General features: G+C 38.3%; 1 protein-coding gene across 4 annotated transcripts in view; it reads left to right on the top strand.

Moving 5' to 3' along the window:
• Positions 1-3,582: 3,582 nt before the first annotated feature.
• The window catches only part of USPL1 (ubiquitin specific peptidase like 1), a 34,942-nt gene continuing 20,927 nt past the window's right edge, over positions 3,583-17,597 (top strand). Inside the window, exons 1-4 of one of the 4 annotated variants that reach the window (XM_026493083.4) lie at positions 3,583-4,584; positions 7,499-7,664; positions 8,190-8,318; positions 15,148-15,793. In XM_026493083.4, the coding sequence (XP_026348868.2) occupies positions 7,566-7,664; positions 8,190-8,318; positions 15,148-15,793 (874 nt within the window). In that variant the 5' untranslated portion in view covers positions 3,583-4,584; positions 7,499-7,565. The remainder of the gene's footprint in view (positions 4,585-7,498; positions 7,665-8,189; positions 8,319-15,147; positions 15,794-17,597) is intronic. The other 3 variants (XM_057309411.1, XM_026493084.4, XM_026493085.4) reach the window with 3 other exon arrangements.

Raw genomic sequence — 17,597 nt, 5'->3', positions numbered from 1 at the left:
AGGTTTAGTTTTCTTATTGGTAAAGGGGGAACACAAAAAAGTTGCATCTTAAACAAAGTCAACTGTATGTGCTTGGCAAAGAAGTTTGAGAGAAAAATATCAATTTAAATAGTACTCAATGAGTATAAGCCCAGGAGTGAGCATGAGCTGGAAAACATAAATACGTTGTTACAACAATTAGTCCATTCTTATGAGCCTCTCATTGAAAACCTTGCTCTGCTGCAGGATTTTAATGTTTAAACATTTACATACTTATTTATATATACTTACATATATACTTGTTTGTTTGTTTTGGACAAGGTCTCTACATATAATCCGCTTGCTTCATCTAGGTCTCAAATAAAGAAACAGCCATTCAGATGATGTGATTATTTCATCATGCTTCTTTTAGAATCAAATAGGGTATTGACTCCACTATACAACTATACTATCCTGGCACAGAGAGCACGTAAGTCAAAGTTGATGGAACCCTGGAATATACTGTTGAGACCCTGGGCCATCAATTTCTTGTTATTGGTAACTAAATAACATAAAAACACAAATGACATAGTTTTACTAACTATGTCACTATCCCAATAGAGCTGTGCCACTGTTTAGGGAAAAGACATTCACATATATGGAAAATGAGGATTGTACAAAGTTATTAATTGTATAATGCTTTTAATAAAGACCAGGAAAAAATCTAAATGTCCAAAAGGAGAGGGCTGATGAAGTGATACATCTTATAATGGAACATTATGCTGCCATAAAAATGAATAAGGAACCACCTTATTTAATGACATAGAACTTCTACGCTAAATGAAAAAAATAAGGTACATAAACTGGGCATAGTACCATCTATGTTTAAAAAAGGCAAAAAATAAAATATGTGTAGTATTCATTTGCTTATATACATGTAAAAGTTTTTTGGAAAAATTTATAAGAAACTGTTAGCACTGGTTGCTTCCTAGGCAAGGAACTGGGTGGCTAAGGGGCAGGAGTAGAAGGAAAACTTTTCACTGCATATTCTTTTTTATCTTTTGAACCAGGTGAATGTATTACCTAATCCAAAAGAAAACACAGAATTTAAATCGGCAGTAAAGTAGTTTGAGATAAAATAGGATCATGTTCTTAATGGAAAACATTTACAAAAAGTAGGCATAGTTCTGAGGATAACTATCTGCAGGTAGGATATTGAAACTGTGATTATCTATTTCAAACTTCTCACTTTATAGAGCTGTAAATGAAGGCCTTGAAAATTATGTGACTCATGTAAGGTCACACAGCAAAAGAGGAACAGAAATCAGACATTCCAATACCTACTCTATGACTCTTCTTTATCATACTGCTTTCTCATTTTGTGTGGGCAAAACACAAACAAGTTTAGGCTACATAATGGGTTGTCATGTTCCGTCTGAAATTAAGAGTCTAAAGTATGAAATAACTTCAAATCCTCAGGCTAATTTCTTGTGTGGCCTTGATGTGGCTACACTTACAAATATGTGAATGCACATATTACAATATGATAAATGTACTTTTTTCTATCCTATCTCAATTGAATTCACTGAGGGCAAGAACTAAAGTATCTTATTTTAATTCTCTAAATATGCAAATGCCTAGCACAAGTGTACTGTCAAAAATATTAATATAGGTTCACATTCCTTAACCAAAACCCAGAGCCTGGACGTGCTTTAAAAATAGTAATTTCTTGGGACGCCTGGGTGGCTCAGTGGGTTAAGCCTCTGCCTTCCGCATCCAGCTCCTTGCTTAGTGGGGAGCCTCCTTTTCCCTCTGCCTGCCACTCCCCCTGCTTGTGAGTGCTCACGCGCTCAATCTCTCTCTCTAACAAATAAATAAATAAATAAATCTTTAAGAAAAATAAAAATAGTAATTTCTTGAAATTTAAAAATGTTACAAGGTACACAAACCATTATGTAATACCTCCCATACCACTGGCCAAGGGCAGCACCCCATTATCAAACATATAAATATTTTCTCAGCAAAATATATGGGATAAAAATTATATATAATTTCTCATTTGCTCACGTAATATTTTGTTACCAAATGAATTCTGTCTCCAAGTTTAAAAAGCTTTTGGTTTGCAAGCCTCCTGAATATTGGAATTAAATAAGAGATTATATAGACTGTATTCACAAAGGTGCTGTTAAAAAATATGGTTAGTCACTTTAGCTCTCATCTTTTTGATGAGATCAGAACAACCAATCACAGCAGGCAGCTTTTACATCCCAGGTTTGGGCTGAAGACTTGGCTTGTGATTAAGGAATCCAACCTAGCAGATAGGACAAAACCTGACACTATGAGAAGAAAAAATTTTTAAAAAAGAAAAAGAAAGAGAATCCTAATTGTACATTATATTCCTATTGCAGCTGTTCATTAATTTAATAAAAGCTTCCTTTGATTAGATTGTGTTAGTTTTTAATTGGAAACAGGTAGGTAAAATTTCGGTCCCACACTGCTGACAACAGGATTGCTTTAATTATCCTGGAAGATAACTGCACTCTTTCTGGGACCAGTGTACATAGAAAGAGGCATTCTAAATATATTGGTAAAGAAAAAGCATAAACGTATTCAATTTTTTCAACCTGGGGCCGCTACTTTAATATAAATGAAAATTGCCTCTCCTGTATTATCATTCTTTTTATCTTAGAATGTCCTGCAGAACTTTTTCTACTTTTTACAAGGGGGAAAAGCTCTGTGGAGTCAAAACACAGTATACACTAAATCCTCTTTTCTTTCCACAACCCAAGTCCCACATCCATTTTGTTTCTATTACTATTACATATTTTTTCCTGGCAAAAAATCAAATTCGCACTAAAAGGCTGTAAATCAACTTTACAATGTTTCATTGATACAGTTCAGTTTCGCAATGTTGATTTTTCAATCTTAAAATTTTAACTACAATTTTAACTGAATCAATTATTTTGTTCAACTTACGAAGTTAACAATTCAGCAAGCCTTTTTTTCCAAAAAAAATAGTGTATGCCATCCTAAAAATGGAAATAGCAATGGTGAACAAGAAAAACTCTGAGTTTGGCTATTATTTCCAGAAGGAAATACTACGTTCTCATATTTTCATAATTCACTTAAAAAAGAGAAAACTAGTTACATCTTACAACAAATACACCAGTATATTAATAATCAAGTAAGACAGAAAAGGTGAAACAAAAACTAACCAGCCTGGTTTTCAGTCTGGAGAAAAAACAAAACAAACTCCCCATTGGATTTCTGGGCCATCCGCATCCGTAAGTACCGACAACTAAAATCCTTTTTACTGAGGAATTTCTTGGTATATGGGACTTGTTTCCTCTATACCGCCCTATCAAAATTACCAGCATTTTTCCAGAATATAGTTATTTAGTTTGAGACCACTAAAAATACCCCACAGTCCAAAATGCCAACAGCGGTTACTCTGTAAAAAGAAATGGTCAGAAACTACATATTACTCTAGGACATAGAACCAATCTACCAAAAGGACTTCTAGAATACGCTGCCCCAAGCTTCAATGCAACTCAGAAATAGCACACGCGGTCACGATGTCCCTTAAACCACATGACCTTCCTACGAAAGCAGAGCCTTAAACTTATCAACTAAATGAGAACTCCCCCTTTCTCTTAAGTTAAAACAAGGCAGGGCAGCTGAAATGAGCGCAGCAGGGACAGATCGGCTGCTGACTAGTAAGAACGGGTCGTGGATAGCAAAGTCCCTGCGCTTTGACTACTCCCCTTACCGTTAGAAGATCTGGGAGGGAGGAAAGGAGGAGAAACACCCCAGAATCCTGGCAGAAAAGCCCCTGGCCTCGCAGATGGGGTTTAGGGAGACAGGGAGGGGCAGCTCCGTGTGTGGTGAACCTTTGTGAACACACACTCTGTGGCTGCTCGGCTCTCACCGAGGCTTTAGGAGAGGGGACTACGGGGGCCTTGCGCGACCCACAATCGTCGTGGAGGCCGCAGCGCTGCAGGGACGCGCCGGCCGACAGCCTCCATTGCACCCTCCGCCTCTGCAGGCTAGGGAGCCCTTCCCTCGCCCAACCACCCACCCACCCAGGTCACTCTCCGCCGCGTCGACTTCCGACCCGGGCTCGCGCGTGCCAGTTTCTTTCCTCAGCGTAATCCCTCCGCTGCCGGACGCGCACTAGTTTTAATCACGCCCCACCCCCTGGCCGCCGGCGTCACCTCCGCCACTCGAGCGCTTTCCAGCAGCTTCCAGAAACGTCGCCTCCCCAAACCCAGCCACTCACAGATGCAGGGCTCGGCAGCCACCGGCCCCGCCCCTAGCCGTCGCCGCAGCTGAAACTGCGGCTGCGACAGCCGGGCGGACAGCCACGCCTCTGCAGAGGCCGTCCGGAAGTGCTCCCGTTCTCGCCTTCCCCGCCACGCTGACGTCCTTTCAGGCCCCGCGCCGAGCAGGAAGGGGAACTCTTTTGCCGCGGACACAAACCGGAAGTTGCTTTTCTAGCCCAGAGGCCGGTGGGGGAGGAGCAGGCCGAGGGGAACGTGGGTTGAACGTTGCGTGGTGTGGTGTGGACCGAACCTGGAACAGGAGTTCGGACCGACCCGGTGCGAGGAAGGGGAGTGCACGCGGCAGGTAAGGGAGGAGAGGAAGTAATTTCCCCCGGCTCCCCAAATCAGGAAGGCGAACGGAGCTGGGGAAAAGGGACTGCCTGTGGGGTAGTCGGCGCGCAGAAAGGTGGGCTGCCCTGGGAGAGGAAAGGGGCTGGGACTGGGCTTAGGTGGGAGGGCTGGTGATTGAGGTATGGAGGTAGAGTTACTGATTTCCTTTTGGCTCAGAGAGGTAAATGCTGAAGAGAAACCAGAGTTGTTGTTTTGTTTTTCGCTCTTCCAAAGAGCTTGAAGATGGGGAGGGTTAACGGAACCCTGCACCTCCTCGGGTTTCCAGGGTCGGGTTTTGAAACTGAGATGTCTTGGTCCTGTGCGTCTCTGATTGTGGAGGGCTGGGTTTGGTACTAGCCAGGGCTGGGCGCCCAAAGCCGACCGCATCCCTCGGCGTCAAGTCCGCTGTGGCCTTACCTTTGACAATTTATATGGTGAGCCCGCTTGGTCTTGGAGGGCAAACTCAAAATAGGTTTAAGGCACTTCTCGGAGCAGGTGGTTCTCTGGGTTTCCCCACTGTGCACACGGGACTGTGAAACAAGCTTCATTACGTATCTTTCGTCATTCCCAGGGCAACCTTTACACATTCATTGTGCTGTAACTGCGTTCATAGGGGGCTAAGTAATCCACATTCGGGGTCCGGGAGTATCAGTGACTCACAGAAGTAATGAAAAGAGGGCGTCAGAAGAAAGGTGCTGAGGGTGAAGTGGAGTAGAGGAGGGTAAAATTGGAAAGCCAGGTTGGTCTCAAGTACAGTGAGCTTTAGGTCATAGTACTACCTTCAGGTCCATACTGAGCGGGAATGGGATGGAGAGGTGGGAATTTGAGGCTTCCAAAGAACTGTCCACAGAATTTGGTGACTTTTACTGCATGAAGAAGTGGGAAGTGAAAGTTTCGAGGACCACTCGAATTTTCTAGTTGTGTGTGTTTGGGAAGATGAAGATACCAAAGTCTAGGTGAGATAGAAGAAAGAGGAGCAGGTAGGTAGGGAGAACAATGAAGATAATCACTGAGGGCAAAGTAACTTGTAAGAATCTCCCCAGGGTTTTGTATATAAGACAAAGTTAATTGTTTTTGGAAGACCCGGATAGCTCACCTCTGGTATTTTGTTTAATGAATTTTCTTTAGCGGGGTTTTGCATATTTAGAATTTCCACCAACCTATTTGCTTTTCCTATTGAAATGTTGGCTGCTGGGATCAGAATCAGAGCAGATTTGAAGGCTTCTTATGTTTTTCTTTTATAATAGAGAGAGAAAACAGCCCCAAAAAAGTTTTCTAGATCCCTCAGGCAGGTGGAAATTTTCATCAGAAACATCTTATTCGAGGTATATAGAGTACCAGTTTTTCTTTTGAGAATGATATAAGATGTGCAGCATGTTTTCTACATAGAGTGAAATATAAAATTAGCACCAAATGAATAGTAGTTAAAATTTACTGTCTGTTCAGGTGCTAAGCATTTTACATGTATTGTATTTAATTCTTGGTACAAACCAGTGTTACAAATTTCTGAACCCAGATGAGCAGTTGTAAACCCATGCTTTTAGCCACTCTGGAACCATAAGCAGTTTGACTCTTTCCTGTATAGTTCCCTTTTGTGAGTATATTATAAATAGAGCCAGCCAAAAATAATAAATTGGTGTTGTCTGTGAGGAGCTGAAGAAGTAAAAGTTAGCACCAAACTTATTTTTATCTTTTTGGCGGTGGTTCTCAGTGGGGCAGTTTTGCCTTCCAGCGGTCATTTCGGCAATGTCTGGAGACTTTTTGGTTCTCACAACTGAGGAATGCCAGTGGCACTCACTATCTGCTAGGTAGAAGGCCGTGATGCTGCTAACCATCCTACAACGTGCAAGACAGCCCTCACAGCAAAGAATTGTCTGGTCCAAGATGTCTGTAGTGTTGTAGTTCAGAAATCCCGCCTTAGTAATATTTCTTCAGGAATTTGAGATTCCCTTACACTTTACTTAGAAGTGTTTTTATTTTCGAAGTTATTCCTTGGCTTGAAAGATGTGTAAAGTTTATACATCTGGAACAGAATAGCATAACTGGTTTTTAAAGTGAGTCTGTAAGCCACAGTTTCCCAGGAGGTGGTTGTCATAGAAATTCTTAGATTTGGGAAAGACTTTTGCTTGAAATTATTTTACAGCATCCCTACTAAGTGGTGATTTACTCTGCTTTAAAGTCTTTTGTATTTGGTTTCCCTATATTTTAAATCCATACCTAAACTACTCTTAATAATTAATTTTTCTTTATACTGAGCTCCAGTCTTATAATTTTGACTTTATTGAGTGTGATTCTTATTCCATGGAGTTACACTCAAAACAAGCTTGTTACATGTGTAATTTGTACTATGATAGTGTTTATATTTTTGTCTGGTACAGTTCGTTATTATAAAATAGCATGTTGTTGGAAACTTCAAAAAAATAGCATTATTCTCTTGATGACCTTGGTGGTTGAAAGCAGTAGAAATGTATGGGGTTCTTTTTTCTCTGTCAAGCAATGGCACAATAGATCTGGGGTCTTTAAAATACATTCTTAGTATAATGCTGACATACTTGTTTCATATTATGCATAGGCCCTAAAAACTTGGGTTTTTAAACTCTGGTCAGTATAATTTGTAATTTAATAGTTTACCTCTATTATAAGTTTTAATAAATTTGCTTACAAATGAGTCTGAAACTCGGTCCTGTTAGCCAGTCTGCCCTCTTCCAACAAATTTGCTAGGTTGGACAAATTATTTGTTTTCACTTTAAGATTACAATTTTCGAATATGTTTATCTTGGGACATATAGTTTCAAAATATACTTAATATATATACATCTTATAGCATAGCTCTTTTTCAAAGTAAATAGGATTTTTATTTAATTGTCTATTGACTTTTTTTTTTCCAGGGTTCATTGAAAAATCCTTAGTGATATTGACATGTTTCAAGTGACATAAATTAGCCAATGACTCGGAATGATGGATTCCCCGAAGATTGGAAATGGTTTGCCAGTGATTGGACCAGGGACTGATATAGGGATATCTTCACTCCACATGGTGGGGTATTTGGGAAAAGTTAGTGAACTTATTTTTTGCCTCAGTGCAAAGTTGGGTTTTTTCCTCCTTTTTTTGAGACTTAAATTCGGTTTTAGTTTTACCAATTAACTGCTAAAAAATTATATCTTCCACGGAAATCTTACAGCAATGGCGAAAGATTATTTTAATGTATTTACCTCTCTGTGTTTTATTGATATGTGAAAGTAGAAATAAAATATAGACCTTGTGGTTTATTATTCTCTGAAAATATGAAACATACATTTTCCCTGGCAGTTGATGTTACTTTTTTTCTTGCAAATAAAACTGATGCTATTTTTAACACTTAAAATTTAATATTTAAAACTGTAATACATTCTTTTTAGAATAATAGCTGTATTTAAAGCATATATGCATTTCTTTTATTTGCCATGTTTAAAATATTAGCCAGGACACTTCCAGGTGAAAATTGTATTTTTTTTTCTGGGTTACTTTTCCATTTAACTTTTTGTAATTTGATACAATCTAGGAATGTCTATATTTTAATTTACTTTATTTCTTTTTTAGAATTATGATTCAGCTAAAGTCCCGTCAGATGGGTATTGCCCTGCTTGTAGAGAGAAGGGAAAGTTAAAAGCCTTAAAGACTTACCGAATTAGTTTTCAAGAATCTATCTTTTTGTGTGAGGATCTGCAGGTAAAGTATTAATCTTAGATAGTATTAAGGTTTTAGCTTTTTGCTTTTTTATTCAGTGTTTCAATTTGTACTCGTTTGTATTTTTTAGACTGTACATTTTTAATACATAGATGGTCAGTTTCTAGATCTATCTAGTATACGCTTTTAAATATTTTCTGTTATTTTTCCTGAATTATTGCATGAATATACTTGTTTTTATTATCATTAGACTTGTGAGAGGGGAAAATACATTTCAGGATGGATTTTTTTTTTTTTTTTTTAACCTTGGGGGGGTCCCTGTTAGTTGTTGGTATATAGTAAATATCCTTTCATCTCTTTGATTTATAAACTTTGGAACTTAATTGGAAAAGTTATTAATCTCCAAATATTAGATACTTAAGGATCTAAATATCCAGTGTATCAGTGGTACAACTTTTTAAAAAAGATTTTATTTACTTATTTATTTATTTGAGAGAGAGAGAGTGAAGGCACGCAAGAGAGAGCACAAGTTGCGGGAGAGGGAGAAGCAGACTCCCTGCTGAGCAGGGAGCCCTACTCTGGTCTCAGATCCCAGGACCCCAAGATTATGACCTGACCTGAAGTCGTTTAACTAAGCCGCCCAGGAGCCCCCAGTGGTACAACTTTTATATAACAGCTCATTAAATTCCCTAATACTCCACATTTTATTGTACTTGACAATTTATGAAACTCTTATATACATAGTTCTCAAAACTTTGCAAGGTAGGTATTTCCATTATGAATAAGAAATCAGAGAGGGTTGAGGAACATAAGATCTTCATAAAGTTGCAGAACTGTAATTGGAATATAGTCTTCTAATTTCAGACATGTTTTATTCCAAGTAAACCAGAAGTTCATCAGAATCACCTGGAGTACTTTTTAAAAATTTCTGGGTATCACCTCCAGATGCCAATTCAGTAGAATTGACCCAGAATTATATAATTTTGTAACTCTTAGGGATGAGTCTGATGATCAGCCAAGTTTGCAAAATACTAAACTAAATGACACTGTTGGTGATAGATACTTTTGCTGAGTGTACCAGGCATTCTTACAAATAGAAATAAATTTCTTTTCGCATTTATTCAGTATTTTTTTTTTTTGAGTGTCACCACGTTGGCAGTGTCCAAAGGCTAGGATGCAATAAATAAAGCAAAAAATATCTTACCCTCAAGGAAGTGCTTATGAGGGACCCTGGGTGACTCGGTTAAGCATCTGCCTTCAGCTCAGGTTATTATCCCAGTGTCCCGGGATGGAGCCCCAGGTCTGCCTCTGCTCAGTAGGGAGTCTGCTTCTGCCTTTTTCCCCTCTGCCTGCCGCTCTCCCTGCTTGTGTGTGCGCATGCATGTGCTTTCTTTCTCTACCAAATAACTAAATTTTTTTTTTTAAGGTGGGTATGTTCTGGAGAGGGGGAAAAAATAAGTGATATTTTTGTGTGTGTGAGGTAATGAAAAGTGCCGTGGGGAAAAATAAAGCCCAGGGACTGGAGTGTTAGGGAATGGGTAGTTAGCAATTCGAAGTAGAGTGGTGAAGGGAATTCTTCATTAAGTAAATGACGTTTGAGCAGGAACCTGAAAGAGATGAAGAACAAGCCATGTGAATACCAGATGGACAAGCATTCCAGACAGGGAGAGTAGCAGCATAAGGCCCTGAGAGAGTAGAGGTTGCCTGTGCATGTTTGTCCTACTGCAAGGAAACTAGCAGAGCTGGATCTGAGTAAGTGAAGCAGAGTAATAGAAGATGGGTCAGAAAAATAATGGGGAGGGGCTGGACCACGTAGGGTCTTAGAGGCCATTGTAAAGTCTCTGGCTTTTACTGTGACTGAAATGAAGAGCCATAGCAGGGAGTGACATAATCTGATTTACACGTTGAAAGGATCACTGTGGCTCCTGTGTTGAAAGTATGTGTAATGGGCAAGCCCTGAAGCAGGGAGACTACTTGGAAGATGGAGTATTCCATGGGAAGCAGATAGTGGCTAAGGTGATGGGATATGGTTGGGTTATCTATCTATTTTGAAAATAGAGCCAAAAAGGATTTGCTGAAAGATTGGGATACTTAGTAGGAGAGAGAGGAATCAAGGATGATTCCCAGATTTTTGACTTGCATAATTGGAAGAGTGGAGTTGCCAGTTACTAAGATGAGAACAACTTTGGGAAGAGGAAGATTTTGGGGAAAGATCAGGCTAGGACCAGTCAAGCTTAAGATAGCTATCTAGTACTTGAGGGTATATGGAATAAGTGGTCGGATCTATGTGTCTGGTATTAGGTGGAGAGTGAGGTTAGAGAGATACCTTTGGGAGTCATCAGCATGTAGATAATTGAACCATGAGAGTGGATGAGTTTACCTAGAAGTATTGGTGGCGATCCAAGGACTAATCCCTGTTACAGTCCCGCATTAAGAGATTGTGGAGATGAAGTGGAACCAGGAAAGGAGTGAGAGAAGTGGACAGTGAGGTAAGAGTAAACCCAGAAAGGGGAGGGTATTTTGTCCTGGAAGTCAAATGAAAAAAATATTTAAGGAAGAAATTATTTATTTTCAACTCAAGGAGAATGAAGACTCAACTCACCATTGGCTAGAGTGTTGTGGACCTCACTGAGAACCTTGATGAGAATATTTTGGGTGAAATGTTAGTGATAAAGGAAAGCTTGGTTGGAGTGAGTGATAGAAAATTGAAGAGGAAGAACTGAGAAATGCAGATGTGGGGTGGTACTTGGAGGAGGAAATTTTTAAGTTGGGAAAAATAACAGCATGTTTGTATGCTGGTTATATCCAGTAGAGAGGGAAAAATAGAAGAAAGTGTCACAGAATTGCTGGAGAGCTATTCCTGAAGCAGACAGTGGGCTCTATTGAACAGTGAGAGGGCTTGATGTTAGGAGGTTTGACAGCTTATCCTAACAGCAGACCATATAGGTTACTCATTAACTAGCTCAGAACAGAGTTATAGAATGGTGAATATGGGAAAGAGAAATCTTTCTAGAAAAAAACTTTTTTCCCCTCTTCCAAACAGTGTATAGTATTTCAATAGAGTTCTTTAACCGTGGACTGCCATAATAAAGTCCCTGTCCTCAGGACATTAGGTTTTGGCTATTAAAGTTAGAAGTATTATTTGTGTTTTTAGTTTTGAAGCATTTTTTTTAAGTGATGAGGAAAACCAATAGTATTAAGAATATATAACCAAGAATTTTAAGTATATACTTTACAGATGTAAAAAAATAACTTTAAAGTAATTATTGATCTAATTTTTAGTAAGTGTTCTAATCAGTAAGAGCCCGGTGTATTTTATGAAGTGGATTGGTTTATACCAGGAGTCAGCAAACTCTTTATATGACACCCACAGCCTAAGAACGATAGTTAAGTTTTAAAATGATTAAGCAAAAATGAATAGAATACTCTTTTGTAATACATGAAAATTATATGAATTTCAAATTTCAGTGTACATAAAAAAAGTTTTATTGGAATGTAGCTGTGCTCAATCATTTTTGCATTGTCTGTGGCCGCTTTTGTATTGTAATGGCGGACAGAGACCTTGACTAGCTCACAAAGGCTAAGATATTTATCTGGCTTTTTACAGTTAAAGTTTGCTGATCCCTGGTCTATAAGACCTTTCAGTCAATTTGTTAATTTGTTAGTTTTTTTTAATTATAAAATTTGAAGTCCACTGAACATTCTGCTTTCACTTGCCCAAATTGCAAAGAGCCACATGGGAAACCCCTCTTAATTGGAAGTTTCTTGAAAAAAAAACACTAAGATTCAAACTCTGCTTTCAGATTAATAAATTGAAACTCAAGTTTTTTCAAACTGTAGGGAGTTTTCTCTCTCTCCCTTTTTTTTTTTTTGAGTATTCCATTGTTTAGTCTTTTATTAGAACATTTATTTAGTTCTTTTTTAAAAACATGAAATTTATAAGGCTCTGAAATCTTTAGTTGAGTCGTCAGAGAAACTCGTGTTCTTGGTTTTCTTCATTTGTAAAATGAATGTAAATTATTTTTTTGTAAATATTTTTATAGTTTGTTTTTGGCACATCCTTATAGATAATTTTCATATAAGGTAATGTGCAGTGTTTTGCTTTTTCCATTTTATAGGAAAATGGGAATGTATCTAAGCTGCTCAAAAAATCAGTGGAAGAGGCAGCATTAGATTTTTTCAGCCTTAGGCTTTAAATGCTCTTGCGTGGTTGAGCTAGATGGAAAAATTAATACTCTATGTTTTATAACTTTCCTTTTTTTGAAGACAGGTTAAAAAACTTCTAGTTACAAAAATGGCATATGTTCATTATAAATACGAAGTAGAAACTAAAGTCAGGGTATAAAGGAGATAAAAATCTGACCGCATTAATTTATAAAAGGGAAAAATTGGGGCAAGGGCAAATTGTATTTTATTTTATTTTATTTTATTTTATTTTATTTTATTTTATTTTATTTTTTTAAAAGATTTTATTTATTTATTTGACAGAGATAGAGACAGCCAGCGAGAGAGGGAACACAAGTAGTGGGAGTGGGAGGGGAAGAAGCAGGCTCACAGCGGAGGAGCCTGATGTGGGGCTCGATCCCAGGACTCCGGGATCACGCCCTGAGCCGAAGGCAGACGCTTAACCGCTGTGCCACCCAGACGCCCCGCAAATTGTATTTTAAATTGGCCCTATGACTGGAGCACAAATTGTAGATAGAAAAGTCAGTTGAGACATTTGCAAATAATGTAGGGGGAAACCATTTTAGGCCACTAAATTCTGCAGCCCCAGGGCCTTTTATTGTTTATTCTTTTTAATTAAGTGGGGGTGCTGGTAGGATGTGCACACCATGATCTTGACTCTGCTTGAGATAAAGATTTTTTATATTTTTGTTTTTAAAACATTTTTTAATTGTAAAAAAAACCCTGCATGAAATTTACCATCTTAATCATTTTTAAATGTACAGTTGAGGAGTGTTAGGTATATTCTCATTATGTGGCATGTCTTGGACTTTCTTGTCTTGAAAAATTCAAATTTTGTACTGACTGAATACCAGCTCCCCTTTTCCCCATGCTTTGGAAACCACCATTCTACTTTTGGGCTCTATGAATTTGACTACTCAAATTCTCCTACCTCATATAAGTGGAATCATACCGTATTTTTCCTTTTGTAACTAACTTATTTTACTTAGCTTAATGTCCTCAATATTTATATATGTTGTAGCCTGTGAATGAATTTCCTTACTTTTTAAGGCTGAATAATATTTCGTTGTATGTATATACCACATTTTCTTTATCCATTTGAACATTTATGGATATTTGGGTTGCTATCGCCTCTAGGCTGTTGTGAATAATGCTGCAAGGGATATGGGTGTGTAAATATCTCTTTGAGATCTTCCCTTTTTTTTGGCTGTATACCTGTCTTGTGACTATGAGTACAAAATTATTGCGGTTTTAAAGTGTTCTCTATTTTCTGACATATGGTAGGATTTAGGAAATAATGTCAAGGTATAAAGTCGAGGGTCAGGTTTTTAGTTAATGGTTAGTTACTAGTTGGTAACAGTGACAAGAATCCAGAACTTATCCTATTAAACTAAAGAATTTCATAAGTACAATATTATGAGTATAATGTTTATTTGTATAGAAGAAGCTGTACTTGAAGAGAGGATTTAGTGCATTTCAGTATCTGTTGCTTACAACCTAGTGACTAAAAAAACTTAACGGCTTGATTTAGTATTCCTCGTGATTCTGTGGGTTGCCCAGGTAGTTCTTAGACTTCACCTGCTGTTGGCTAGGAAACCTAAAATGTCCACATAGCTGGCAGTTGGTACTAGCTGCCTACTGGGAACTCGGCTCAGGCAGTCAGCCAGGATCTCAGTTCTTTTCCATGAGGGTCTCTCCATGAGGCTAATTGGGCTCCTCACAGTATGATGGATGGGACTTCTTTACAAAGGAGTGCTCCAGAAGGAAGACTCCAAAAGGACTAGCCCAATGAGCCCATGCCTGTCAGGCTTCCATGCGTGTCATGCTTGTGAACATCCCATCAAAGCTGGTCATATGGCTAAGCCCAGAGTGGTGCAGCAGAGGACCAACTCTACCAGGCCATGAATAGCAGGAGGGGTAGTTCTTTAGTTCTTAGAGGCCACCAAGGTAGCAGTTACCATGCTTATGTAGAGAGAAGGCATTATTTTAAATGAAGACACATAGAATATTAGATTTCCTGAATTTGTCTCTTAAAATATTTTCCTAGGTTTCAGACTTGGGGAGAATTGGTTATTTTGGTGATTTGTCTACACCTTTGATATTTGGCTGAAATTTTGTTAATATATAATAAGATTTGATGAAGTTGTTAAAATTCAGCCAATTTGATTCTTAGATCCAGTAAGGATGTAAAATTGATAACGTTGATGTGCTCTCAGATTAATATTCAGTTTTAAAATTAAGAAACACAAATTAGTAATGCAAATTTTTTTTATTTGAAAATACTCCCCCCCAAAAATGAAAATACTTTTCTAGTTTTTAATGTTATGCAGTGTACCTGTCCCAAAAAGAATAACACTTATCACAGAATGTTTCTTTAAATTGTTGAAATTTGTTAATTCACTCAACATTAGGTTTTTTATTAAAACAGAAGTATGTATGTTTTCCTTATTAGCTTCCTCTGGTGTGGATCAGAGTAAACTCTTGATTGTTAAAATTAACTAGGGAAAGTTATGCTTTTGGGGGCCAAAATTTTGATTTGATAGTTGTTCCTAGTTCTTTTAAATTTAGATTTGTACAATTGTATTGATGCTAAAATTTTATATGTATTTTTCATGACATAGAAGTTGTTATATAAAACCTGAGCTTGAATTTTTTGTAGTTTTTATCATTTTCTTTTTTCTTTTAGTGCATCTATCCTTTGGGCTCTAAATCACTTAATAACTTAATTTCTCCTGATTTGGAAGATTGTCACACTACAAATAAGCCTCAAAAAAGAAAGTTCTTGGAAACCCACTATAAGGAGTCACCTCTTTTAGCAAATGCCAAAAAGACTAAAAATCATATTGTTACTGATGGTGAACAAGTTTTGAACAGCAAACATAATGGAGAAGCATATGATGAAACCTCATCTCACTTACCTGATTTACCACACAGTGGTCCACAGAATCCAGTTAGGACAGCTGATTCCTTGGAACAGAATGAGATTTCAGAGGCTGGTATTATTGACATGGCTGCTGAAGAATATCCTACTAGAGTTGATGTTTCTGGACCTGGAGGGATTTCTCCTCAAAATGAAGGATGCACGTCTGAACTGGAGATGCCATTGGAGACCAGATGTTCATCACTTTGCCAGTCTTTATGTGTCCAATGGAAAAACGCTAATGCTCTCTGTTGGTTAGATTGTATTCTGTCAGCATTAGTGCACTTGGAAGGGTTAAAAAACACTGTGACTGACCTGTGCTGTAACGAAGACTCTGTGTTCTGGCAGTTGTTTATGAAGTATAATCAATCCAATAAGCTTCTGCACACCAATCAGTTGGATCGAATTAAAGGTTGGTAATAATAATTTATTTCTCTTTTACTTTTAAAGAAGTTAATGTTCACGGATGCCTGGGTGGCTTAATCAGTTAAGCGTCTGCCTTTGGCTCAGGTCATGATCCCAGGGTCCTGGGATCAAGTCCAGTATCGGGCTCCTTGCTCAGCAGGGAGCCTGCTTCTCCCTCTACCTGCCTTTCCGCCTGCTTGTGCATGCGTGTGCTCTCTCTCTGTCTCTCTGACAAATAAATAAAATCTTTAAAAAAAATTTAATTTTCAGTTTTGTCTCATAACATGTGGAAAAGATGCAGATACAAATCATTCATTCTGCAACTTCCCAAAAATCTCTTTTCACAGTCAGGGGTATATATCATTTTTTTTTCTTATAAAATAGGATACCCATGAACCCACCTCCCAACCCAAAAGAATTAAAATATTTCCAGTAATTTCATTTACTTATGTGTTCCTCCCAACCCCTCCATCTACCCCCCCATGGTAATTATTAACCCGAAATGTGTTTTATCATTTCTTCTTTTTTGAAATAGTTTGTTTTGCATATGTATTGCTAAACAATATATTGCCTACTTTAGTTTATTTTGAACTTAATAAAAAGGGTATTGTACAGTAGGTCTTCTGGGATCTTTCTTTCTTTCTTTCTTTCTTTCTTAAGATTTATTTATTCAAGGGGCGCCTGGGTGGCACAGCGGTTAAGCATCTGCCTTCGGCTCAGGGCGTGATCCCGGCGTTATGGGATCAAGCCCCACATCAGGCTCCTCCGCTATGAGCCTGCTTCTTCCTTTCCCACTCCCCCTGCTTGTGTTCCCTCTCTTGCTGGCTGTCTCTATCTCTGTCAAATAAATAAATAAAATCTTAAAAAAAAAAGATTTATTTATTCGAGAGAGAGTATAAGTAGGGGGAGCAGCAGAGGGAGAGGGAGAAGCCCGGGATCATGACCTGAGCTAAAGGCAGCCGCGTAACTGACTGAGCCACCCGGGTACCCCGTTTCATTTTCTTTTTATAAAGATTTATCTATGAAGCTGCTTGTATTGGTGGTTTATTATTTTTCATTGCTACAGATGTCCATTTTGTAAATATACCAGTATATTCATTTACCTGTCATTGAGTTGTTTTTTTGCCATTACAAATAGTGTTGCTGGGACTATTCTTGGGCTCCGAGAGTTTCTCTTTGAGTACACCATAGGAATGGAATCAAATCATAGACTCTGGGGCACCTGGGTGGCTCAGTCACTTAAGCATCCGAACTTGATTTCAGCTCAGGTTATGGTCTCAGGGTCATCAGATCAAGCCCTGTGTCGGGGTCTGCACTCCGTACAGAGTCTGCTTGAGATTTTCTCTCTCCCACTCCCCCTCCCCCTCCCCCTGCTTATGTGCACTTGCTCTCTCTCTCTGTCTCTCTCAAATAAATGAAATCTTAAAACGAATCATAGGCTCTTAAGTTCAGATTTACAAGGTAATGGCAAATTGTTTTCCAAACTGGTTGTACCAATCAGTACTCCCATTAGCAATGTGTGAGAGAGCTTCCTGATCCATGTATTCTTCTTGGTTATTTTCACACTTGGAGAATTTTGCTATTTGAATGATGTAAAATGGTTTATGGTCTTGATTTGCCTTTCCCAAATTTTATTTTATTTTAAGTTTTTATTTTAATTCAGTTAACAGTATTATATTAGTTTCAGGTGTATACAGTATAATGATACAGCAGTTCCATATGTCATCTGGTACTCCTCACAGGTGCACTCCCTAGTCCCCTCACCTATTTAACCCATCCCCCACCCACCTCTCTGCCTTTCTCAAATTTTA

This window comes from Ursus arctos, unplaced genomic scaffold (genome assembly GCF_023065955.2).
Source record: "Ursus arctos isolate Adak ecotype North America unplaced genomic scaffold, UrsArc2.0 scaffold_10, whole genome shotgun sequence".
Lineage (NCBI taxonomy): Eukaryota > Metazoa > Chordata > Mammalia > Carnivora > Ursidae > Ursus > Ursus arctos.
This window is presented reverse-complemented; position numbering and strand designations above follow the sequence as displayed.